At 63.0% G+C, this 23,390-nt stretch overlaps 2 protein-coding genes across 41 annotated transcripts in view; both read left to right on the forward strand.

Moving 5' to 3' along the window:
- The window catches only part of FBRSL1 (fibrosin like 1), a 96,921-nt gene that overhangs the window by 65,985 nt on the left and 7,546 nt on the right, over positions 1-23,390 (forward strand). For 13 of the 40 annotated variants that reach the window (XM_045366251.2, XM_045366260.2, XM_045366257.2 and 10 more), the window contains 11 exons: positions 13,298-13,343; positions 15,681-16,011; positions 16,104-16,309; positions 16,834-16,902; positions 17,073-17,290; positions 18,061-18,117; positions 18,317-18,412; positions 19,918-19,986; positions 20,146-20,175; positions 20,320-20,391; positions 21,680-21,812. In XM_045366251.2, coding sequence (XP_045222186.2) covers positions 13,298-13,343; positions 15,681-16,011; positions 16,104-16,309; positions 16,834-16,902; positions 17,073-17,290; positions 18,061-18,117; positions 18,317-18,412; positions 19,918-19,986; positions 20,146-20,175; positions 20,320-20,391; positions 21,680-21,812 — 1,327 coding nt within the window. Of the gene's footprint in view, positions 1-13,297; positions 13,344-15,680; positions 16,012-16,103; positions 16,310-16,833; positions 16,998-17,072; positions 17,291-18,060; positions 18,118-18,316; positions 18,413-19,917; positions 19,987-20,145; positions 20,176-20,319; positions 20,392-21,679; positions 21,813-23,390 lie in introns of all 40 variants that reach the window. The other 27 variants (XM_045366274.2, XM_045366275.2, XM_045366276.2 and 24 more) reach the window with 13 other exon arrangements.
- LOC135966296 (uncharacterized) lies at positions 293-12,246 on the forward strand. The gene is made up of 3 exons (XM_065524642.1): positions 293-361; positions 3,980-4,627; positions 7,410-12,246. Exons 1-3 carry the CDS (start codon positions 293-295, stop codon positions 7,860-7,862), a joined length of 1,170 nt encoding a protein of 389 aa, XP_065380714.1. The 3' UTR covers positions 7,863-12,246.

The following is a 23,390-nucleotide window of genomic DNA, read 5'->3' on the forward strand; positions in this document are numbered from 1 at the left end:
GGCTGTGGGGATGGCTGAATTCGATGCGTTTGGGGGAGGTACGCGTTTCTTGTGATTTAATATTTAACAAATGTTAAACCTGCGCTGTGCACAGCTCTGCTCGGTTGGGAATGCAGCCGTAGTGTATCTCCGGAGGGGGTCACGGCTTTCCCCGGCAGGCAGCCCCGGGCCGTGGTGTCCCGTGGCCTTCACAGTAGCCGCCCCACCCGAGCGTGAGTGTGGGGGCCACGGTAGCCGCCCCACCCGAGCGTGAGCGTGGGGGCCGTGATAGCCGCCCCACCCCATCGTGAGCATGGGGGCCACGGTAGCCGCCCCACCAGACCGTGAGCGTGGGGGCCACACCCACAAGTCCAGCATCATGGTGTCAGTTTCACGCTCCCTCCAGAGGCCCCAGAGGAGGATCCTTCCTGCCTCTTCCCACTCCTGGTGACCCCGGCATCCCTGGCTGGTGGCCGCATTGCTCCTGTCTCTGCCGCTGTCCGTCCTCACGTGGCCCCTCCTCTGTGTGTGTTTTTGTGTCTCCTCTCCTCAAAATGATGCCAGTCCTCGGATTTAGGTTCACCTGGATAACCTGGGACAGCCCCATCTGAGGATCAGGATGGGTGGGGGCTTGGGGCCTGCAGGTGGCCCCACCTTTCTCCCGGAGGGCACTCCTGCCTGCGTACCAGCCTGCAGGGCCGGTTGTGGCCTTAGGGTTCGGGAAGGCGCTGCCATCCCTGGCTCAGCACAGCATCCCTGGGCTCTTCCCCCAGCCCCTGGGATCCTCTCTGCTCAGAGGCTTTCCCTGGTTCTGCGTTTCCGCGAAGTTCCGGCGCCTTCTGCCCTTTCCCCAGGAGCTGAAATTCGCCAGGATTTGCATTTCCAGGCCGGCAGCCTCTGAGCATCTCTATAGGTGGTTCTGGCTTTTGCTTTTCTCCCGACATTCTGGATGGAGATGGTGAACGCAGGGTTCTCCGGGCTCCCCATGAAACCGCCCTCGGGCCTGGGGAGCCTGGCCTACCCCTCACCTATGCACCACAGCGCTGCTCAGAGAGCACACACCTCTGTGGCAGGCAGAACCACAGAGTCATTCCATGGCAAAGCCACACTGCTAGCATGGCCGTGGCCTGCAATAGCAGGCGCAGGCCTAGGCCCAACCCCCCAGGCCAGAGCCTGCTAGGCGTGTCTGAGTGTTCATCCTGTGGGATGCCCTCTCCAGGCCTTCCTGCTGCCCCCACCACCCACCCTTGTCCTGTGGGACGCCCCTCTCCAGGCCTTCCTGCTGCCCCCACCACCCACCCCTGTCCTGTGGGACGCCCCTCTCCAGGCCTTCCTGCTGCCCCCACCACCCACCCCTGTCCTGTGGGACGCCCCTCTCCAGGCCTTCCTGCTGCCCCCACCACCCACCCCTGTCCTGTGGGACGCCCCTCTCCAGGCCTTGCCTGCCGCCCCCCACCCCTGTCGGACCTGCTGGCATCATGGTCACTGGGCCACACGGCCCAATTCAAGGATATGTGCCCCACAGAGTGGCAGCCTTGAGGAAGCAGTCTTGTGGTCTCCCGGCCCCAGCACTCAGCTAACCGTGGCCAATTGGAGGCTGGGTGCACCCCAGGGCGGTTCCCAGGGTGATCTGGTGTCCTGGGGTGGCTGGGGCAGCATGGCTGAGAGGACCCTATGTGCCCTGCACTCCTGGCAATGGTTGGGGTCTCCAGCACCTTCCCATGATGATGACCCCCCCGCCCCTCCCTGCTGCATAACGATGACAGACACAGTTACAGTGTTGGTTGCTGAACCATAAACTCTGGATAAATGTGCCTCTGAACACTACCATCAAGTCCCTAAGTGGATTATGTATATTTGGCCTGGAAGCCTGATATTTAATATCAGCGTGCTCTCCCGTGAATGCCTTTCTTTCTCCAGATAATCTATTCCCACTCTGCTTCCTTCTAGACTTCTAACCTCGTTACATCTTTCATATCAGAGCTACTCTCCTTTCTAAACAAAACACAGACCTGCCCCGGGTTCTCAGGGTCTAGTTTCACTCCCAAACTGGGGCGCAGGGCTGTGGGGCAGGGCTCGAGGCTGGGTTTTCGACCCCGTTGACCCAGGCCAGGATCTCTACCTGTTCCAGGACAGTCAGTGCTGAAGGCAGCCTCGGGACTGAGGTTGGAAAGTGGGGTTGGAAGCCTCGTAGGAGGGAGGAAGATGGCTTCTCCTGTGATTGGAGTGGTGAGGTCCCAAGAGAGAAGCTGGCCACATTGAGACTGTGGCTGTAGCCCAATTGGAGCTGGCTAGTTGCTGCCCCTCAATTCCTCATTTCTGATCCCCCAACTCCCTGGACCCCAGGCCCCCGTGCTCTATACCCGGAGAAGGAGCCGATGGCAGCACAGCTTCTCGGGGCTGAGGATACACTGGCCCCATCTATGCAGGGACCCCAGAGCAGGGCCCGGGGATGGCATCCCTCCCAGGGCCAGGCATGCAGGAAGGGGCTGAGCTAGGGTTGTGCCTGAGTCTGTCTTCTTTCCTCCCCTCCCGCTGCCCGTTCCCTCTCTGTGGGCCTCGCCATCCAGACTCCTGATAGACAGAAATGACCTCGGCACAGGGCCCCTTCATGGCCTGTCCTCACGGCCCCTCCTGGCTGGCTTTGCCCAGGCCAGCACCCTGGGCCTGACTCTAACCCTGGCATCTCCCTGAGGGCTCCACGCATCTCAAATGGAACAGCCACATCCCCATCTCAGGAGTGGCCCGCCACCTTCCTGGAGGAGTGTCCCTGCTGAGCCATGAGCCCTGCAGCCAGCCTGCCGGTTCAGCCCAGCTCTGCCCCAGACCAGCCACGCCAGCAGCACGTCTGTTTGCTTGTCAGTGAGACGAGTGGTGACCTGTCCAAGTCCTGAGAGTACAGGCTTCAGGGCCCTATGGCTTGCGGCACGCGGTACATCTGGAAGTGCACAAGTGCATGCTGTTTTCATGGCAGGAAACAGCAGGACTTTGGGGGCCACTTGTTGCTAAAGGGAATACGTATATTTGGTTAAACAGTTCAAATAGAACCTGAGGGCTGGAACTCCCTGGCTGAGGCCGACCTTGGCGATTCCTTCTATACCATTGGAGGTGTCCTGCGCATGTTGGCGCCTTTGGGAGCAGAAAGTGCTGGTCCAGCTTGCAGAGGGCTCCATCGAACCCGTGTGGGAGCCGCTCCTGTGGTTTGAATGGCTGCAGCTTCCCCCATGGATGGGCCCTGCCTGGGCCAGGCCTTCCAAGCCCAGAAGTAGAAACCTGGCCCCAGCTCCCACCTCAGTCCCCAAACCTGTGCCCAAGTCGTCTGTCCCTGGCCCGACCAGAGCTGGCCTCCCTGTGTGCCCCCAGCCACGCAGCAGCTTGGAGGGACCCGACCTTAAACACTTCCCGACTGCCCAGTCCGGAGTTAGGCCCGCCCTCCCTTACTCGCAGTTGGTGTCCTGGTTTTCTGCCTGAGTGGGCGCTGGGATGGAAGGTCCCGCCCCGGTGTCTGGGTCGGCCAGGCGCACATAAGCGGCCTTTGCAGGAAGGCCTGGCTGGGTCTGGATCCGAATTCAAGCGCCCTACCCTAAGGGAGAGCCGGGTGCTTCCTGTCCCTCCCGGGGGGTTCAGGGCGGTGGTCTTGGGGGGTGCGCTGTGCAGCCGTTTGCAGCTACAGCAGCTGCTTGGAGCCGTCTCCGACTTTGCACCCGGGTTTCACAGAGGGAGAAACCGAGGCCCAGGGAGGGCGGGACTTGCAGCGGGTGGTTGGGGGGAGGGCTTCTCTCTTAAGGTCCCAGCTCTCCACAGTGGCAATGAGGTCGCTCTTTTTTCCTTTTATTGAGACTGGGTCTTGCTCTGTCACCCAGGCTGTAGTGCAATGGTGAAATCTCGGCTCACTGCAGCCTCCACCTCCCGGGCTCAATTGATCCTCCCACCTCAGCCTCCCGAGTCGCGGGGGCCACAGTCTTGCGCCGCCAACTCCGGCTAATTTTTTATTTTGTAGAGACGGGGGTCTCCCTATGTTGATCAGGCTGGTCTCGAACTCCTGGGCGCAAGTGATCCGCCCACGTCGGCCTCCCAAAGTGCTGGGGTTACAGGCGCCCGCCACCGCGCCTGGCTGTCGCCCCTTCAGACTCAGTTTCCCCTTCTGGGAGCGGAGTGGCAGCTGTCCACAACTTTTTGTTGTGAGGACCGGAGGAGCGGCGCCCACACAGCGCTTAGTGCGGCCGGCGCTGCGCGCGCTTCCCCGGGTGGCCGCGATCGGAGGCAGCGCGTTCGGACCCCGGGCCGGCGGCGGGCGCGGGTAGATCGGCGCCTCGGGGCTGGATTAGTCGGGTCTGCCCGCGCCCCGCCCCCGCCCCGCCCGCGCTCCCGCCTACCGCGCGCCCAGCTCCGCGCCCGCCGCCTCGGGTCCCGCGCCGCGCCCGACGTCCGCCCGGGGGCCGAGAGCGCACCGAGTGCCGCCCAGAGCGCGCAGAGCCGGCGCGGCGGACATGCGCGTCCCCGGCCCGAGCTCCGGCTGAGCAGGGCACGCGGGGAGAGGGGTCGCCTGGACGGGCCGGGGCCACCCGGGGCCCGCGCTCCACGCCCGCTTCCATGCACCCCGGTTCCGGCCCCGGGACTAGTGGCGATCGCCTGGGGCGCCGGCGAGGTGAGTGCGCGCTGCGGACTCCGGAGAGGGATCGGGACTTTGGGGGACAGGGGAGAGGGAGAGACCGCCCCCAGAAGAGCGGGACGCCCGAGATCCCCGGGCCTTCTGCCCACCCCGCCTCTCCCGGAGCCGAGCGCGGAGACCGCGTCCTCCCGGGGGCGCACGTGGCGGCCGGCGGACAGGAGTGCGGCGCGGCCGAGGGTCCCAGGCCCGGGTCGGGCACCTGGGATCCGGCGGTGTAGGCGGGGCCGAGCGTTGTGGGGGGCGCGCGCCTTTGTCTGCGCCCCGGTGCGGAATCGGCCACCCGGGTTCCCGGTGCCGCGCTCACCTGCCCCGAGTTGGAGTTCTTTGTCTGGGGCGGGGCGCGGCTAGCCCAGGCTGCGCCGCGTGTCTGGCCGAGGCTGCTCCGCGGGTCGGGTCCTAGCAGACAAAGCGCGCCCTGACCTCCGCCCGCCACCGGGATTGTGCACCTCGCGGGGGCTGAGGCTCGCCCGGGCGTCCCCTCTGCCTCTCCGCAGGGACCCTGAGCCTTCGGGCCCGGAGTCCTCCCACCTGTATCCCGGGCTGGAGTGACCCCCTTCCCTCCACCCCACGCGGGCTCAGCGCCGGGATGGGAGGCGAAGGCGGCTGCTCGCGCCTGGGTCACGTTCCTGGAGATCATGGCTGGGAAGTTAACGCGGGTCTGGTGGCCCCTGGGGCTGCCCCCCCCCCCCCCCGTTAGGTCAGCTGGCCAGCGCCAGAAGCCCTGTCCTAGAAGGGAAAGAGCTGAGGGACCGCGTGGGAGAACGAGCCCCACAAGGTGCAGCTCCTGTGTGGTCTAGGAAGGGGCTGGAGCCTGGGCCAGGCCCCCAGAGGGCCGGCCCCTGGTCTGCTCTCAGCCCTCCAGAATGGGCGTGGCTGCACCTGGCCAGGTGTCCAGGTTCTCACTGTGAGGTGGAGGCCAGCTGCGTTCTGGGGCCTCTCCTAGGGCCGAGGACCCCTGGAGCACCCATTCTCAACTTCCCCGAGCAAACTTGTCTGCTAAGTGTAGGGCCCACTGTGGTGTGACCAGAGTGGGTGCTGGATGGCCCCAGTCGCGCGGCCGGTGCGGAGGACCCTCCCCTCCCCTGCAGCCCTCTTGGCTTTGCCGGTGTCTGGGGCGCCCCCTTGTGGCCTTGGGGAGCTTGTGCTCGAGCCTGGGACGTGGAGTGGAACCCACTAGAGTGTTTGAGTCCCAGTGAGGGGGGACAGCAGCAGAGCCCCAGCCAGGGCTCCAACCTGTGGTTACCCTAGAGACGAGGGCCGGCTTTGGGGGCTGTGCTTTGGTGTCTCCCTTTTGGGTTGGCCGTCAAACTGCAGGCTGAGCTGGCTTTTCCTCCCTCTGCCCACTTGGGAGGCCTCAGCACCCACCTCCTTTCTGGCCCCTGGAGAGTCCTGGCAGCGTGGTGGGGCCTGCTGCCCCACCCGCAGAGGGGGCAGTTAACAGGTGGGCCACCTGGTGAAGAGGCCGCTCAAACCCAGACGCCAGCCAAGAAGAGGGCCCGTGTGGGTGCCAGAGACGGGGCAGCCCCTCAGATGAGTATCCGGAAGGCCTCCCAGGAGGATGGTGCAGGCCCAGGCGAGACCCCAGGGGGCTGTGGCAGGCCTGGGCGTTCAGTGCCTGGTTTCTGGCTGGCGTGGAGCAGCACTGGGGTGCATCATCCCCATCCTTGCTGTGTGAGGGGCCCAGATTTGGGGGCCTGGCCCAAGGGAGCGCTTGGTGCTGTCACTGCTGGGGGATGGGCACGGCCAAGGAAGTGACAAGCTCTTTCTGGGGAGCCCCGAGCCCCCTGGAGGCCCAAAAGCTGGTCTGGACTCCTCCCTGCCCACCTGCGCAGACCCCTTCACTGTTCCTCCTCTTTCTCTCGGAGTCCTTCCCGTTTCTGATGCTGGATGGTCACTGCGCAGCCTGGGTCACCAGCAGTGGCTGGATGGGGCAGGGAGGTGGAGGCAGACCCCATGGGAGCCACACTTCTGGGGGATGGTGTTGAGGTGAGCAGAGGGGAGAAAGGCACACGCCCCAACCTCCGGGCCCCCGACTTCCCAGGGGTGAGAGGTTCCTGTCCTTCTTTCTTTGTAATAAGCCAGGATTCGAGGGGTGGTGGCTGCAAGGCTGGGGAAGGGAGAGGGTCATCGGGGCCCTGGGCCGGGGCTGGGAGGGTCCCTGCATGGGGTGCCAGGATCTCCTAGCTTCCATCTGACCCAGCCGCTGCATGGTTGAGCTGGGTCTGAGCAGCGGCCCCCTCGTCTCAGAAGCACATTCTACATCACTGCCTGGGGGTTGGTGGCTGGGGACATTGGACACAGAGTTGGTGTTTCACCCAGCGGGAGGCTGGGCTGCAGGACCCCCGCCACTGCCGGCCCTCAGCAGGTGGATGAACCCCTCAGCCCCGCCAGGAACTGCACAGGGCGAGTAGACCATGTAGCGTCAGTGCCAGGAGCTCCGCGTCCCCTCACACCAGCTGTACCGCAGCCCTTTAACACGTGCACATGCGGGGCCCAACCACTGCCCCCTTCCAAGGGGCCCACCTTCCTCCTGTGCAAGGGCCTTTTGGGCGCGTGTGGGTGTGGCAGGCCCTGTTCGGCTCTTGCCATCTCACAGGCATGGACCCACTGGTCTTCTCTGTGGTTTGGGCTCTTGCAATATGACTAGGAAGGGCTTCCCATTCCAGCAAGAAGGTGGAATCCACACCTGGTTTTCTCTGATACATTTGATGGTTTTTCACTTTTATGTCTGTGATCTGTCTGGAATTATTTCGAGAAGGGGGTGAAACAGGAGCTTGCTCTGAAGGACCTACGCCACGCCTGGCCCCCACAGCCTGTACCCCACGCCTGGCCCCCACAGCCTGCAGCGTGCACCCCACGCCTGGCCCCCACAGCCTGCACCCCACGCCTGGCCCCCACAGCCTGCACCCCACGCCTGGTCCCCACAGCCTGCAGCCCACGCCTGGTCCCCACAGCCTGCACCCCACGCCTGGTCCCCACAGCCTGCAGCCCACGCCTGGTCCCCACAGCCTGCAGCCCACGCCTGGCCCCCACAGCCTGCACCACATCTGGGGCTCCTCATTCTGCTCTGTGGTTCTCCGTCCGTCCCGGCATCCGTGGGAACTTTGGGGGTTCTCATCCCACTCTTGGATCTCCGTCCATCTGTCCGTCCATCCCGGCATCGTGTCGCGTCGTTTCATTGGTTTCCAGTGCTGTCATTTACTGGTGGTAAAATGCACCTATTTATTTCTGCGGTAAATGAAGCTATTTTCAGTGTGCGGTTTTCTTTTTGACATATACCTACAACTTTACACCCACCACGGTCTCCCCTGAACCCCCGAGCTCCTGTCCACCCCCAGCACCCCTCCGGCTGTTGTGGCTTGGGCTGCACTCACGGTCACACGGCTGTGTGCTCTTTGTGGTCTGGCTTTAGCTCCTGTGATGTTTCTGAGGCTCACGGAGCGTGTGTCAACAGCTCCTCCATGTGCATGTGTGGCTGAGGCAGGCACTGTCTCGCCACACGCTCACCGTTGACCCGTCTGCTAGTTGCTGGACACGGGTGTCCCTGCCCTCTGGGCAGCTGGGCCTGGCTTCACCCAAGCCCCACGTCAGGCCCCAGTGGACCCTGAGCCACCTCCTCTCCTCCCTGGACAGCAGCGCAGCTCCCTTGGCTGGGTCATGCGGGATTCAGGGGAAGCAGCTCCCGTAGTAAGGACCTAGTAATGCATGTGTTCCAGATCCCTGCTTGGGATTTTGATGGGGGTGATGGGAAACGTGCGCTGTGGCACGGGGACAGCAGGCCTCTTCCCAACACCCAGTGCCCCTCTGGGCTGGCTCACGCCCTGGCGAGCTTCCTGGCTCTGGGAGGGCCCCTGCCCTCGCCCTCCAAGGTTTTTTTTTTTTCTTTTGAGATGGAGTTTCGCTCTGTCACCTAGGCTGGAGTGCAGTGGCGCGATCTCGGCTCACTGCAAGCTCCGCCTCCTGGGTTCACGCCATTCTCCTGCCTCAGCCTCCCAAGTAGCTGGGACCCAGCTAGTTTTTTGTATTTTTAGTAGAGATGGGGTTTCACCATGTTAACCGGGATGGTCTCGATCTCCTGACCTCGTGAACTGCCCGCCTCGGCCTTCCAAAGTGCTGGGATTACAGGTGTGAGCCACCGCGTCTGGCTGCCCTCCCAGATTTTAGCAAGTTAGAGAGCTGTGGGTCTTGTGCACTTTTCACCAGCCGGCTTCCTAAATCCCTTTTTATTGTTTTAGCCCTAAGAGTCACAGATCATGTTACAGATTGGGGGACAGACAAGCATGGAGCCCCTGTCTCCCAACACCCAGCCTCCGAGTCAGATGCTCCCCACGCCCTGGTCTCTCACAGCCGTGCTTGCTCGGCAAGCCTGGCTGGCCCCTCCCTGGTAGCGAAGCCGTTTATTTTGTTACCTTTGTCACTATTACGTTTCAGCTACACAAGTATTACCAGAAAGCAGTCTCCTTCCTAAAAACTTAAAATACGAGAGTTTAAGCCGAGTCTCTTGTGCCCCCCACCCCAACCATCCCCAGAGGGGACTGCTCTCTCCTGGTGGACACGAGCTCGAAACCTGTTCTACAGTTTCACCAACATGGACGTCGACACTCGCGCACCTGTGTACACACGTGATGCTCATGGACACAAACATCTGTGCACACACTGCCATCCAGCTACACACGTACCCGAGTGTGCCCACGTACACGTACCTGAGAGTGCCCACGTACACATACCCGAGAGCGCCCACGTACACATACCCGAGAGTGTGTGCCCACGTACACGTACCTGAGAGTGCTCATGTACACGTACCCGAGAGTGTGCCCACGTACACGTACCCGAGAGCGCCCATGTACATGTACCCGAGAGTGTGCCCACGTACACGTACCCAAGAGCGCCCACGTACATGTACCCGAGAGCACCCACGTACACGTACCCGAGTGAGTGTGCCCCCGTACATGTACCCGAGAGCACCCACGTACACGTACCCGTGTGCCCATGTACATGTACCCGAGAGTGCCCACGTACACGTACCCGAGTGTGCCCATGTACACGTACCCAAGAGCGCCCACGTACACGTACCCGAGAGTGAGTGTGCCCCCGTACATGTACCCGAGAGCACCCACGTACACGTACCCGAGAGTGAGTGTGCCCCCGTACATGTACCCGAGAGCACCCACGTACACGTACCCGAGAGTGAGTGTGCCCCCGTACATGTACCCGAGAGCACCCACGTACACGTACCCGTGTGCCCATGTACACGTACCCAAGAGCGCCCACGTACACATACCCGAGAGCACCCATGTACACGTACCCGAGAGCGCCCACGTACACATACCCGAGAGAGTGCTCACATACGCGTACCCGAGAGCGCCCATGTACACGTACCCGAGAGTGTGCCCATGTACACGTACCCAAGAGCACCCACGTATGTGTACCCGAGAGCGCCCACGTACACGTACCCGAGAGTGCCCATGTACATGTACCCGAGAGTGAGTGTGCCCATGTACACGTACCCGAGAGTGCCCACGTACATGTATCCGAGAGTCCAAGAGTGAGTGTGCCCACGTACACATACCCGAGAGTGCTCACGTACACGTACCTGAGAGCGCCCAGATACACGTACCCGAGAGCACCCACCTACATGTACCCGAGAGCGCCCACCTACACGTACCCAAGTGTGCTCACATACACGTACCCGAGAGTGCCCACGTACACGTACCCGAGTGCCCACCTACATGTACCCGAGAGCGCCCACCTACACGTACCCGAGTGTGCTCACGTACACGTACCTGAGTGCCCATGTACACGTACCCGAGAATGTGCCCATATACACATACCCGAGTGTGCCCACGTACACGTACCCGAGAGCACCCACGTACACATACCCGAGAGCGCCCATGTACACGTACCCAAGAGAGCGCCCACGTACACGTACCCGAGAGCACCCACGTACACGTACCCGAGAGTGCCCACGTACATGTATCCGAGAGTCCAAGAGTGAGTGTGCCCACGTACACATACCTGAGAGTGCTCACGTTCACGTACCTGAGAGCGCCCACATACACGTACCCGAGAGCACCCACCTACAGGTACCCGAGAGCGCCCACCTACACGTACCCGAGTGTGCTCACGTACACGTACTCGAGAGTGCCCACATACACGTACCCGAGTGCCCACCTACACGTACCCGAGTGTGCTCACGTACACGTACCCGAGTGTGCCCACGTACACGTACCTGAGTGTGCTCATGTACATGTACTCGAGAGTGCCCACATACACGTACCCGAGTGTGCTCATGTACACGTACTCGAGAGTGCCCACATACACGTACCCGAGTGCCCACCTACACGTACCCGAGAATGTGCCCACATACACGTACCCGAGTGTGCCCACGTACACGTACCTGAGTGCCCACATACACGTACCCGAGTGTGCCCACGTACACGTACCCGAGTGTGCTCACGTACACGTACCCGAGTGCCCACGTACACGTACCCGAGAATGTGCCCACGTACACATACCCAAGAGAGTGCCCACGTGCACGTACCCGAGTGCCCACGTACACGTACCCGAGAATGTGCCCACGTACACGTACCCGAGAGCGAGTGTGCCCACATACACGTACCCGAGTGCCCACGTACACGTACCCGAGAATGTGCCCACATACACGTACCCGAGTGTGCCCACGTACACGTACCTGAGTGCCCACGTACACATACCCGAGAGTGCCCATGTACACATACCTGAGAATGTGCCCATGTACCCGTACCCGAGTGTGCCCATGTACATGTACCCGAGTGTGTGTATATGCCCGAGTGTGTGTACGTGCCCAAGCACAGGCACATTGTCCGGATGCCACATAACACTTCTTTGCAGTTGCTTCCCCCACACACACAGTGTCCCCGATCTCTCCAGGGTACACACTGCAGTGTGTGTGAACATCAAAAGCCATGCAGTGAGAGAAGCCAATCACAGCAGGTCCGTGTCGCCTGACGGCGTTCACATGGAAGTTCAGAAAGAACAGCTCTGCAGGGACAGAAAGATTTGTGGTTTCCCAGGGTTGGGGTGACAGTTATGGGTCAGGGTTTCTTTCTGGGGTGATGACGACGTTCTGTAATTGACCGTGGTGACAGGTGCATCACCGTGAACATACTAAACGCCAGTGAATTGTAAGCGTTAGACGGTGAGTTGGATGGTATGTGAATTACATCTCAGGTCTTTAGTCCATGCGGGCTGCTCTGGCCCAGTACCCCAGCAGGTGCCTTGTCCACAGCAGACATGCACAGCTCAGTGCTGGAGGCCGCAAGTAGGTCAAGGCATGGTAGAGTCCCTGTGAGGGTTTCCTGGTTCACAGAGGGTGCCTTCTCGCTGCGTCCTGGCATGGTGGAAGGGGCTAGGCTGCTCTCTGGGGCCCTTTATAAGGCACTGATCCCGTTCGTGAGGCTCCATCCACACTCAATACCTCATGACCTCATCACCCTCCACCTCCTGATCCCATCACCTGGGGAGTGAATTCAACGTGTGAATCCCAGGTGTACAGAAATGTTCAGTCCACAACTCAATGAAGCTGTCTAATCAAAACAAAAACAAAAAAGAAGAAACTAGGGGGGAAATATCTATTTAAGGTCATTCTTAACCAAGCTCATTCCTGAAAACTGCTGTGAAGTCCCCCAGAGCGTGGGACCCTCCATCCACCCCTCCCTATCAGTGGCTACAGGCTCATGCTCTCGCCCTGACAGGCCCACGCTCTCGCCACCCGCTTGTGGCGGGTGGTTGGGTGAGTTTCTCTGGAAGAGATAGAGGAGTGGGGCTGCGCAATTTCTGCGATTGACCCTCTGAGAGGCTCCCCCACATGGCCCAGGACACTCAGCTGCCTCTCAGCAACACTGGGCACCAGGCCTGGAGCTCGGCCAGCCTGGGAGCATAGTGTGGTGTCCACGGGTGCTGGGAGCTTGGCCGGCCCCCAGCACGTAGCGCGGTGTTCTGTGGGTGCTGGGAGCTCGGCCAGCCCCAGGCACAGAGCACAGTGTCCTGTGGGTGCTGGGAGCTCAAATGGCCCCAGGCACATAGCGCAGTGTCCTGTGGGCGCTGGGCACCAGGCCTGGAGCTCAGCCAGCTCGGGAGCATAGCGAGGTGTCCTATGGCCTTGTGGACCCAGATGTCCAGCCTGGTCGGTATCCTGGTTCTCTCACTTTTGCCAAGGCGCCTGTGCTGGGCCGTGGTTGGGAACAGGACGTGTGTCCTGGGGTTCTCCATCATCCACCTCTGGCCTGACAGGTGGGGGTCCACACAGCTCCTGGTGCTGGTTCTCCTGGGAGGGATGCAGATTTGCCAAATGCCAGTGCTCCCCCAGGGCACGCCAGCAGCAGCCTTGGTTCCCGATCCCCCCTCAAACCCCGTCTTCACTCAGACCCCCTCTAGGAAGCCTGCTGCTCTGAGCAGAGAGGGGCCCGTGTGCCGCCGGTGTGAGCACATGTGCACACGTGTGGAGCTCAGGACTAAGCATGTTCACCTCATACATGGGGCATCCACAAGGGCACATCCTGCCTGGCTCTGCTGGAAACCCACCCAGACTTGTGTGTGGGCATCGGGCGCAGGGTCCACGAGGATGAGAACCACCTGACTGCCCCTGACCCCCTTCTCTCTCTCCAGGCATCCGTGGGCTCCGAGAAGCTCTTTGCCCCAGGAACCGATAAAGGTAAGTGGGTCCCCCCTCAGCTCAGCTCCTGGGCCTCTGAAGGCACATGGTGCGCCCTGCGTCTTGGTGGCAGGACATCCCCCTGAAGTCTGGGGAGAGATGGTCTAGGGGCCTGGGGTGCAGAACTGGGTCGAACTAGGGTGCTGGGATTGCTGGGAAGCCCCCAGGAGCAGGGGAGAGTAGAGGAAGCCACTGAGCCGTAGGCAGGGCCTGGGCTCCGCTCTCAGCAGCAGCTCCCAAGGTGGAACCGTTAGGAACGCCTGCTCTCAGGCCCTCCCCAGGCTCATGGGGTCAGATACTTGGGACCAGCTGGCACTGGAGGCCCCCCCGCCACAGGCATCACAAGCACCTGTGGCTGCCGAGTGAAAGAGAAACAGGACTCAGACTCACGTCCCTGGCTTTGCAGCCTGCGAGGCCCTGTGGTGCAGTAGAGGGGCCTGGATAGCCTTTCCAGGCCAGGCCGTCGTACCCTGTGGCCGTGAGCTGTGGGGCGGGGTGTCTACGGTCCAGCAACCCTCTCCAGAGGGGGTAGCCCCAGTGTCTTCTTAAGGCCTCCTTGGTGCTGGGATCCTGGGATTCCCACGCCAGGGCCTAGGCGGGCAGCATCTCTGGCAGGACCATGGGGTCTCGGCTCCCGCCTCTCTGGATTTCCAGCTGGAACTGCCCTTTTGCTGGGACAGCTTCACCTGGATGTGATTAGACAGGACAGGCCCTGCCAACACCGGCAGGGATGGGCCCTACTGCCCTGTAGCAGTCATGGCCTTCACCTGCCTTCAAGTTGGAAGCCTGTTCACATCAGAGCATCTCAGCAAAGCAGGTGCAGATGGAGTGGTGTCGGAAGGGGTGTGCATGGGACGGGCCCCAACAGGAGAGGCAGGTGGCTTCGCAGACAGAGTGTCACGCAGGGCTGCTGAATACTCAGCTCGCTGCTGCTGCCGCTGCTGCTGCTGCATCTGGACGGACAATGTGCCAGTGAGGGCTGGAGGTGCTAGAAGGGCACAGGAGGCCTGCAGCCTGAGCCTCTTTCCATCCTGAGCACGGCTCTTACTGTGTGCGGGGCTGGCTTGGAGATGGAGAGAGGAGGAGAGGTCTGGTGGGGCTGACCCAGGGGGCTGGGAAAACTGGTGGAGACAGTGCCGTGGGCTCCCTCTCTCCTGTGTCCTCTGCACAGCCTCTCTGCGGTCATTGGGTGGTGGCTGCTGTGGAAGGCCTGACCCCAGATGAAGAGTGAAGATGGGGCTGCTTCCTGCTGCCTGTTTTTGCCTGGGAGGAGCTCCCTGAGGCCCCAACAGACCAGGCTCCATGGTCACATGGGCAGGGGTGGCTGCAGCTGTCCCCATGGGCCATGGCTCCACCATCCCAAGGCCTCAGGAAGGAAGCAGGGTCTGCCAGGGACGTGAACAGGAGGCATGTCGCATTTGGAACCTGGTTTTGCTTCTGCGAAACTGGCCCCCTGACTGTGACAGCTCCTGGCCCCCTGACTGTGACAGCTCCTGAGCCCCCTGACTGTGACAGCTCCTGAGCCCCCTGACTGTGACAGCTCCTGAGCCCAGGCAACAGGAGCTCCGCTGCATGGACACTGCCCTCTCCTGGCTCCTGGGGACTTGATCTGAGACCTGCCTGAAGGGGCCTCAAAAGGAGGGTTTGGGGTATGCGGGGGTGGGGGGGCAGGCCCCAGAGGCTCAAATGGGCCCACAGGACCTGCGGGGGACATGCCTAGGTGGGCAGAAGGGTGGCGGGTGACGGGCAGTCACGGGGGGGGCAGCCTCCCACCCAGTCCCTGCCCAAGTTTCCGGGAAGTGGTCAAGCCTTCCACGAGGGGGTTCCAGAAAGAAAAGGTGGGCACCAGCTGTGGGTGCTGCTGCTGGGGTGGGATGGACCCATGCCCTGGGCTGGGGGCACATCCAGGGGCGGTGAACATGAGGCCTAGGCACACAGGTCCTAGCTCCTGCATTCAAATCCAGCTCCCCTCTTGGGCCAAGTCCTTGATGTATCTTGGTTTTGTCTGTTAAATGAGGTCATAGCAGCCCCTGCCCAGGGACTGACTCCTGCAGGTCCTGTCCTGTCCCTGCATGCACCTTCGGGCAGGTGGGCTACCCACCCCGACCCCCAACCCAGGCCCAGGCTCCCAAGCCAGCTCCCTCCGCTGGGCGGGGCCTGGAGCCTCGGTGAGATCCAGCTGGCTGCGTGGCCTCCGTGACTGCCTCATCTGAAATGGGGGCACAGCAGGAGACCAGACGTGGCCTGGGCACCGGGCATCTTCCAGGGCTCTCTGGGCCACCGGAGGGGCAGGGACGAGGCCCTGCTGGTCTGAACGCAGCCACCCTCTCTCTGCAGGCCCAGCGCTTGAGAAGTCGGAGGCCAAGGCCGGGGCGGTGCCCAAGGTGTCAGGCCTGGAGCGCAGCCGTGAGCTCAGCGCCGAGAGCTTCCTGCCCGCGGCCAGCCCCGCGCCCCACGCCGCGCCCTGCCCGGGGCCCCCGCCCGGCTCCCGCGCCAGCCCCCTGGTGAAGAAGGAGCCCCCTGCCCCGCCCCGCCACACCCCGCAGCCGACACCCCCGCAGCCGCCACCCCCGCAGCCCCGCGGCCTGCTCCCGACACACGTGCCTGCATCCCTGGGCGCCTTCGCGGGCCACGGCCAGGCGGCAGCCAACGGCCTGCACGGCCTCAGGTGGGGTCCCCGCGGGGGCGGGGCCTGTGCGGCTCAGGTTGGGGGGCTCTGCAGGGGCCGGGCTGGCAGGCACTGAGCCCCGTGTCCCGCAGCAGGAGCAGCAGCGCCCCCCTGGGCCTGGGGAAGCACGTGTCGCTGTCGCCTCACGGGCCGGGCCCCCACCTGTCTACCTCACACCTGGCGCTCCGGTCCCAGGCGCAGCACCAGCTCCACGCGGCCATGTTTGCCGCGCCCCCAACACTGCCCCCGCCCCCGGCGCTGCCGGCCAGCAGCCTGGTCCTCCCAGGACACCCGGCCGGTAGGTGTCTCGGCCGCGATCTCACCCAGGGCAGGGGTAGGGGGTGTGGGGACACAGCCACCGGGGAGGGGCGCACAGCCGGGCCCCCCACCTGCTGCGGGCTCCGCGGATCCTGGGCACCTCTGAATGGTCCCTCCAGGTGTGCCTTTCCCCAGGGGTCCCTGCTGGGCCACGGGCCGTGTCTGCGTGCGGGGACAGGCAGGACACATGTGCGCACACGTACAGACGTGTTCACGTTGAGACAGGCCCACGGGCCTCCCCTGCTGGGGCCAGGCCTCCCCCGCAGCCTGCTGGGTCCTGAGCCCTGGGAGGAGGGGACCGCACATCAAGCAGGCGCCATCCCAATGGAACCCCAACCGCGAAGGCTTCCTCCCTCGGCCCCCAGGCGCTTCCTCAGGCTCCGAGTCAGCCTGGCCCAGGCTGGGGATGACCGTGTGTCCCGGGATGGGACCAGGACGCTGGCCTGGGGGTGGCTGGACCCTGGCTCCTGGGGAGGGGCTCACCGTGTTCTCTCTTGCCTCTAGATGCCAGCCTGTCGGTCTCATTCAGCCAGCCAATCATGTATTGCCAGCCTCATTCGGGGATTCTGATTGGTACTTGGTCACAGGCTCCTCTCTTACCTGCACCCCTGGGCCTGCACGTGGCGAGCGGCCACCCCGGCTTGGCCTGCCGACCCCGGGAGTGCCAGGTGACTATCTGCCTCGCCCCACCGGGAGCCCGCGGCCAACGTGCCTCTCTGTCTCTCTCTCTTTTTCTCTTGTAGATCACGAGCTGCTCAGGCAAGAGCTGAACACGCGGTTTCTGGTGCAGAGCGCCGAGCGGCCTGGCGCCTCCCTGGGCCCGGGGGCTCTGCTGCGGGCGGAGTTCCATCAGCACCAGCACACACACCAGCACACGCACCAACACACACACCAGCACCAACACACATTCGCCCCCTTCCCCGCAGGGCTGCCCCCGACGCCGCCCGCCGCACCCCCGCCGGTGCGTAGGCCCGCGTGCTGGCAGGGGGCGGGGGCGGGTGTGGGGCAGGGACACGCAGCAGGCACACGCAGACACACGCTCGCACGCACACCAGCCCAGGAGGAGGTGGGGGGCCGGCGGCACCTCTCTGTCATCCATCCGTCTGTCCGGTCCCCAGCGTGCCCTCTGGTGTCCCCACCCCAAGCTGTGCCATGAGGTCCCTACCCTGGGCCGTGTTCCTGGACTTAGGCAGGCATCCCGTGCCCACGTGCATGGGACACCCTCACACCCGCACTAGATCCCAGTGCCAGGGCTGGAGGCCCAGACAGGCCTGAGGGACACAGGGACCAGGACTCAGGGTGCCTCCCATGTGCCCCGACCCGGAGGCCTAGTCTCAGCAGGGAGCTGCTGGGGGCTCGAGTTTCATCCACTCTCGAGTTTTTTTTTGGAAACTGGCCAGTTTGTCAGTTACCGGGTGTGTCCCCAGCGCGGCCCAGCAGCCAGGGCTTCATGCCCTAGGCCTCAGCCAGGCACACAGACTGCCCGAGTGACCCAAGTTCCCACCCCATGCAAGGGGAGCCTTAGAATGGAGGGGCCACCCTGGCCTGAGACTGAGTTCAGAGCCGTGGGGCTGGCGCTCTAGAGAAACCTGGGACGGCTGGCCGCAGCCACCAGCCTGGGGAAGCACAGCGCCGTCCTGTCACTGCCCAGCCCGGCCAGGTGGGCGGGGGCCGGGGCCCAGCGAGGGTGTCGTGTGTGCGGGGCCTCACCTTCCCCTCCTTCCCTTCCAGTTTGACAAGTACGCGCCCAAGCTGGACAGCCCCTACTTCCGACATTCCAGCGTGAGTGTGAGTGTCCCCAAGGGGCCCGGTGCGTGTCGCTGTGCACGCAGGCCCTGGCTGCGGGCGGGCAGGTGGGGCTGTGGGTGGATGGGGCCGTACCTCGCCTGGCCTTGCCCCTGCTGCGTTGGTCCCACCTCCTGGTTACAGGCAGAGGGTGAGGTGGGGACTTGGGCCTCCCACTCCATCCGCTCTCCTTCTCTTACAGTTCTTCCCGTCCTTCCCTCCTGCCATCCCGGGACTGCCCAGCCTGCTCCCACACCCCGGCCCCTTCGGGTCCCTGCAGGGTGCTTTTCAGCCCAAGGTACCGCTGCCCCAGCAGGTGGGGCAGACACAGTGGGTGGGGGGATTTTGGAGGGAGTGCATGACAACCTCGCCAAACTCTGTGCCCACAACCACAACCACTTCCCTCCCTTGTACCTGTCGTCATGTGGGTGCTGGCATGAGCAGCCCTGGCTAGGGTGGGTGGCCCTGTGGTCTGTGTGTGGCCACCGTGGGAGGGGCAGGGGGTCTGACCTGGAGGCAGCCCTGGGAGGTGGTGGGACCGTGCAGAGGGCACACTGTGGAAGCCTCGATGGAGAACGTTCCAGTCCTTGGCAGGAGGCCCCAGTGTGGACGGCAGCCTCACCGGCTGTCCACACCACAAGGAACTTGGTTCTCACAGGGCCGTCCACACTGCAGGGAACCCAGGCCTTACGGGGCCGCCCACACCACAGGGGACCCAGGCCTTATGGGACCATCCACACCGCAGGGGACCTGGGCCTTATGGGACCGTCCGCACCTCGGGGGACCTGGGCAGCAGGAGGTTGTGTGCCACCTCAGCCAGGGGAGAGGGAACCCTCCTCACTGTCCCCGGCCTTGTGCTGTAACCCCACCCTCCACGGAGTGGCACACACCTCAGTCCTGAAGCCTCCTCACCTGTGGGCCTTGGGTTCTGAAGACGGGGCCTGGGCCATCCCCAGTAGCTGCCAAGCCCTTGACCTCATAGGACCCTGCAGCCCCCAACTCATTGCCCACAGCTGCCCTGAAGGCCCCAGCGCGCACACCTGGGCTCACCTGGGGCACCACCCTCCCGTGGATAGGCAGATAGTGTTTCCGAGGACCAGGCACCCCCAAGCACCAGAGGGTCTTGGGCCCCCAGACCCCGTGGTTGAGGAATTCGGAGGAATGGAGAAGAGGGGATGCATGTGGTTCACCCGCAGATGTCGAGCAGGGACCCCCAGACTGGGACTCTTGGGGGCACTGCCCTGAGCCCAGACAGCCAGGACACTGAGGCCCTGAGTCTGGGAGGGAAGGAATCTGTCCCGGCGTCACCCTGAGCACAGCTGCTCCTGGGCAGGGCGGGAGCCCAGAGGGAAGGGGTAGTCGAGCCAGTCTGGGCAGGAAAGGAGTGTGGTGTGACGGCCAGTCTTTGCTTTGGGACCTCTTTCCCTGGCATCCCTAGTGGGAAACGACCATCTTCCCTTGGCCCATCCAGGCTCACAGCAGCTCCTCCTGGGCTGGAGACTAGGTTGGCACCACTCCCGTCCAGGTGGGGCTGACTCGGCCCTGGCAGCAGGTGGCTCCCCGGGGAGGGTCACCCACCTTCTCTGGCAAGAGCACGTTCTTCCCACCTTTGCAGAAACTGGCAGGCTAAAGGTGTGGTGGTCCTGCGAGGGAGGCCAGGCTGCCCCTGGGTGACAGCGTGTGGGGCCCCACAGCAAGGCAAAGCAGGGCACAGGCCCATGCCAGACCCAGGAAGCCCTGAGGTGTCCTCCTGCCTGGGCTGCCCCACGCACACACAAGTTCTCTCTCTCTTTCTCCCCTCAGACTTCAAACCCCATTGAGGTGGCCCGCCGGGCTGGTGCGGTTCACACACTCCTGCAGAAAGCGCCTGGGGTAGGTGTCAGTGGGCACCCGTCCCCACCCCGGTGATGGCCTGCCCCGGCCCGGCCCTGGGTGGGCTGGTGGCCACAGCAAAGGGGCCGTGTCCCCTGCACCCCCAGGACTCGGCCTCCTGAGGGGCCTGGACCTAACACTCCTTTCCTGTCTCCACAGGTGTCTGACCCGTACCGGGCGGTGGTCAAGGTGAGTGTGCGTTGGGAAGGCCTGTGGCAGGGGAAGACTCTGGTGCCTCCGGGGTGGCCTCGGGGGGCCCGTGACAGGAGGAGTCTGCGGAAGACATGGGTGGGGGTGATGCCAGCCCCGCTGAGTGCTTCCGTCCTGTCTCAGAAGCCGGGGAGGTGGTGTGCCGTGCACGTGCAGATCGCCTGGCAGATCTATCGCCACCAGCAGAAGATGAAGGTGAGACCACTTGGGCTGGTGTGGGGTGCTTGTGGACTCCTGTCTCCAGCCTGGTTGGGCCCTGGAAGGCCAGGCGTGAGGCGGGTATGTTCACACGCATGTGCACGAGTGTGATCCTCACGCATGAGCCACCTCCCCCTTCGTCTGGGCACTGGGCTCTTACTCTAAGCAGGTCAGCGAGGCCACAAGGCAGTGCTGGGTGCCCGGGTGCTGCAAGGCCCTCCCCTTGGCGAGGTGTGCCGGCTGGGTCATGGGGAGCAGACCAGGGGCACGGGGTGCCGCACCAGTTCCCCACGTCACTGGGGTGCCTCTAGGGTCCTCTGCCCTGCCCCCACTCCCTGCAGCGATGGAGTGCCTGCTGTATTCCTCGGTCTTCAGCAGTGACCTAGGTGGACCCTGGGCGCTCACAACTGATGTGCACCTGGGAAGGCTGAGGAAGGAGGGCCCTGTGGGCAGCTTGGTGCTGGACCCATCAGGCTAGGAGCTGTGGGGGCAGGATAGAGTCCTGGGAGGCCAGGACAGCGGGACTGTGGCCTCAACCCCGTGGGACCCTGTGCCTCTGCTGTGCCTGTGCTGTTCTCGATGACACACATGACCTGCGCACACAGCTCTTAAAAATCGTTGTGTCCTAAATGCCCTTTGGGAGAGGTATCAGCAGGACGGGACTCAGAGGAGAATGCTGTGTTTTGTTTTTTTTTCTTTGAGACGGAGTCTCGCTCTGTCGCCCAGGCTGGAGTGCAGTGGTGGGATCTCGGCTCACTGCAAGCTCTGACTCCCGGGTTCACGCCATTCTCCTGCCTCAGCCTTCTGGTAGCTGGGACTACAGGTGCCTGCCACCATGCCCGGCTAATTTTTTGTATTTTTAGTAGAGATGGAGTTTCACTGTGTTGGCCAGGATGGTCTCGATCTCCTGACCTCGTGATCCGCCCGCCTCAGCCTCCCAAAGTGCTGGGATTATAGGCGTGAGCCACCGCACCTGGCCTTAACTTTTAAAAGAATCTAAATACAGAAAAAGTAAGTTGTTTTCCATGACCACATAGCATACCAGCTGAGATGTGCTAAGTACATACCACAGTTCAGAGTATGTGAGCTCTCCCGTTCACCTTTTTTGCTGATCACGGTAACATTTCTGTCATTCTGAGTTGGAGAATACATCCTTGAAATTCATCCCACCTGCTCTCCTTTCTGGACTGACTCACACCCAGTCCCTGCGACCCCCCAGGCCTGGGCTTCCTGTGGTCGGGGCTGGTCGCCGGGCAGGCAGCCCTCACACGCTCTGTCCTCCCAGGAGATGCAGCTGGACCCCCACAAGCTGGAGGTGGGTGCCAAGCTGGACCTGTTCGGCAGACCCCCCGCTCCGGGCGTGTTTGCTGGCTTCCACTACCCACAGGACCTGGCCCGGCCCCTCTTCCCCAGCACAGGTGAGAGATGGAATCGGGGGCCGGGTGGGGGACACGGAAACCTCCTGCTCCTGCCCGGCCGAGCCTGCCTTCCTGTGCCAGGAGTGAGAACGTTCTCTGGACCTCAGTACCAGTTTTTGCTTTTTGATGCTCACCACTTACTCAGGTCAAAGCCTGGCAACTCCCTCACCTCACCTTTCCTCCCGACCAAGTCCTGCCCAGTGTGTCCTGGGGGGCCTTCAGCCCACGCACGCAGCTCTGAGGCAGCTGGTCCTGGCCACTCCTCCTCTCTGGGGCTCCCTGTTCTGGCCCCACCAGAGGCAAAGGAGTGGCAGGGACCCAGGCCCCCGCCAGGCTACCCCCTTCTGTCTCCCAGCGCCCGCTGTCCCAGGAGGAGTTTGGCTTCTCGCTGAACAGCAGGAAGCTGCTCCTGAGGCCGGGCTGGGCCCACACCCCAGTGCCCCTTCCTGATGTGCACGGCTGCTCCGGGGGTCCCAGGACCGGCCCAGCTGTGGTGGTTTCCTAGGGAGGGTCCCAGGACTTGGCCTGTATTGTTCTCAGTGGCACAGCCCAGGTTGGGGTCTGCCGGGAGCAGTGAGGACCTCCCTGCCCTTCGGAGTCACCCGCTCCCCCAAGTCACCCCCTCCCCCAAGTCACCCCCTCCCCCAAGTCACCCCCTCCCCCGAGTCACCCACTCTCCTGGTCACCCCCTCCCCTGGGTCACGCCCTCCTCCAAGTCACCCACTCCCCAGGGTCACGCCCTCCCCCGAGTCACCCCCTCCCCCGAGTCACCCGCTCCCCCAAGTCACCCCCTCCCCCGAGTCACCCACTCTCCTGGTCACCCCCTCCCTTGGGTCACGCCCTCCTCCAAGTCACCCGCTCCCCAGGGTCACCCCCTCCCCCGAGTCACCCGCTCCCCTGGGTCACCCCCTCCCCTGGGTCACGCCCTCCCCCGAGTCACCCGCTCCCCCAGGCCATGCCCTTCCCCAAGTCACCCCCTTCCCCGGCAATGCAACGTGACCACATGCAAGTGTCCTCCAGGCACGCAGAGGCACCCAGGCTCTGGGGTGCTGGTCCGTGGGCACCACTGCCTGGCACAAGTCCACATTCCAGGCCCCCGGGAGGAAAGTGGGCTTGAAGCTCAACCATAGTGTGGGATAGACACAGTCTGGGCGCCCAGAGGCCGGCTGAGGCCTTTCCAAAGATGGTGTCTCAGCCTGTGCAGTACACGCCTTTCTACACATACACAGTTCCACACAGTTCCACATACACATCCATGCATGTGCACACACGTGAAGCATGCACATCCACATACAGCTGAGCCTTGAACCACAGAGAGGCTGGGTCACTCCCCGCCACACAGTTGAAAATCCAGGTATAACTTTTGACTCCCCCAAAACTTAACTCAGCCTACGGTTGACAGGAATCCTTACGATGGCATGAACACTTGCTGAACGCCTGTTTTGTGTGTTACATGTATGATGGACTGTATTCTTACAGTAACATCCACTAGAGAAAAGAAAACATTATGAGACAGATCATGGCCAGGCGTGGTGGGCACCTGTGGTCCCAGCTACTCAGGAGGCTGAGGCAGGAGGG

The sequence above is a fragment of the Macaca fascicularis genome, chromosome 11 (assembly GCF_037993035.2).
Source record: "Macaca fascicularis isolate 582-1 chromosome 11, T2T-MFA8v1.1".
Lineage (NCBI taxonomy): Eukaryota > Metazoa > Chordata > Mammalia > Primates > Cercopithecidae > Macaca > Macaca fascicularis.

Bases quoted from the DNA above. Each gene is read 5' to 3' on its own strand.
- LOC135966296 (XM_065524642.1), top strand. From the start codon at position 293: ATGGGGGCCACGGTAGCCGCCCCACCAGACCGTGAGCGTGGGGGCCAC. The intron at 362-3,979 runs GTGTCAGTTTCA...TTTATTTTGTAG, and splicing joins CCCACAAGTCCAGCATCATG to AGACGGGGGTCTCCCTATGT. The intron at 4,628-7,409 runs GTGAGTGCGCGC...TATTTCGAGAAG, and splicing joins TCGCCTGGGGCGCCGGCGAG to GGGGTGAAACAGGAGCTTGC.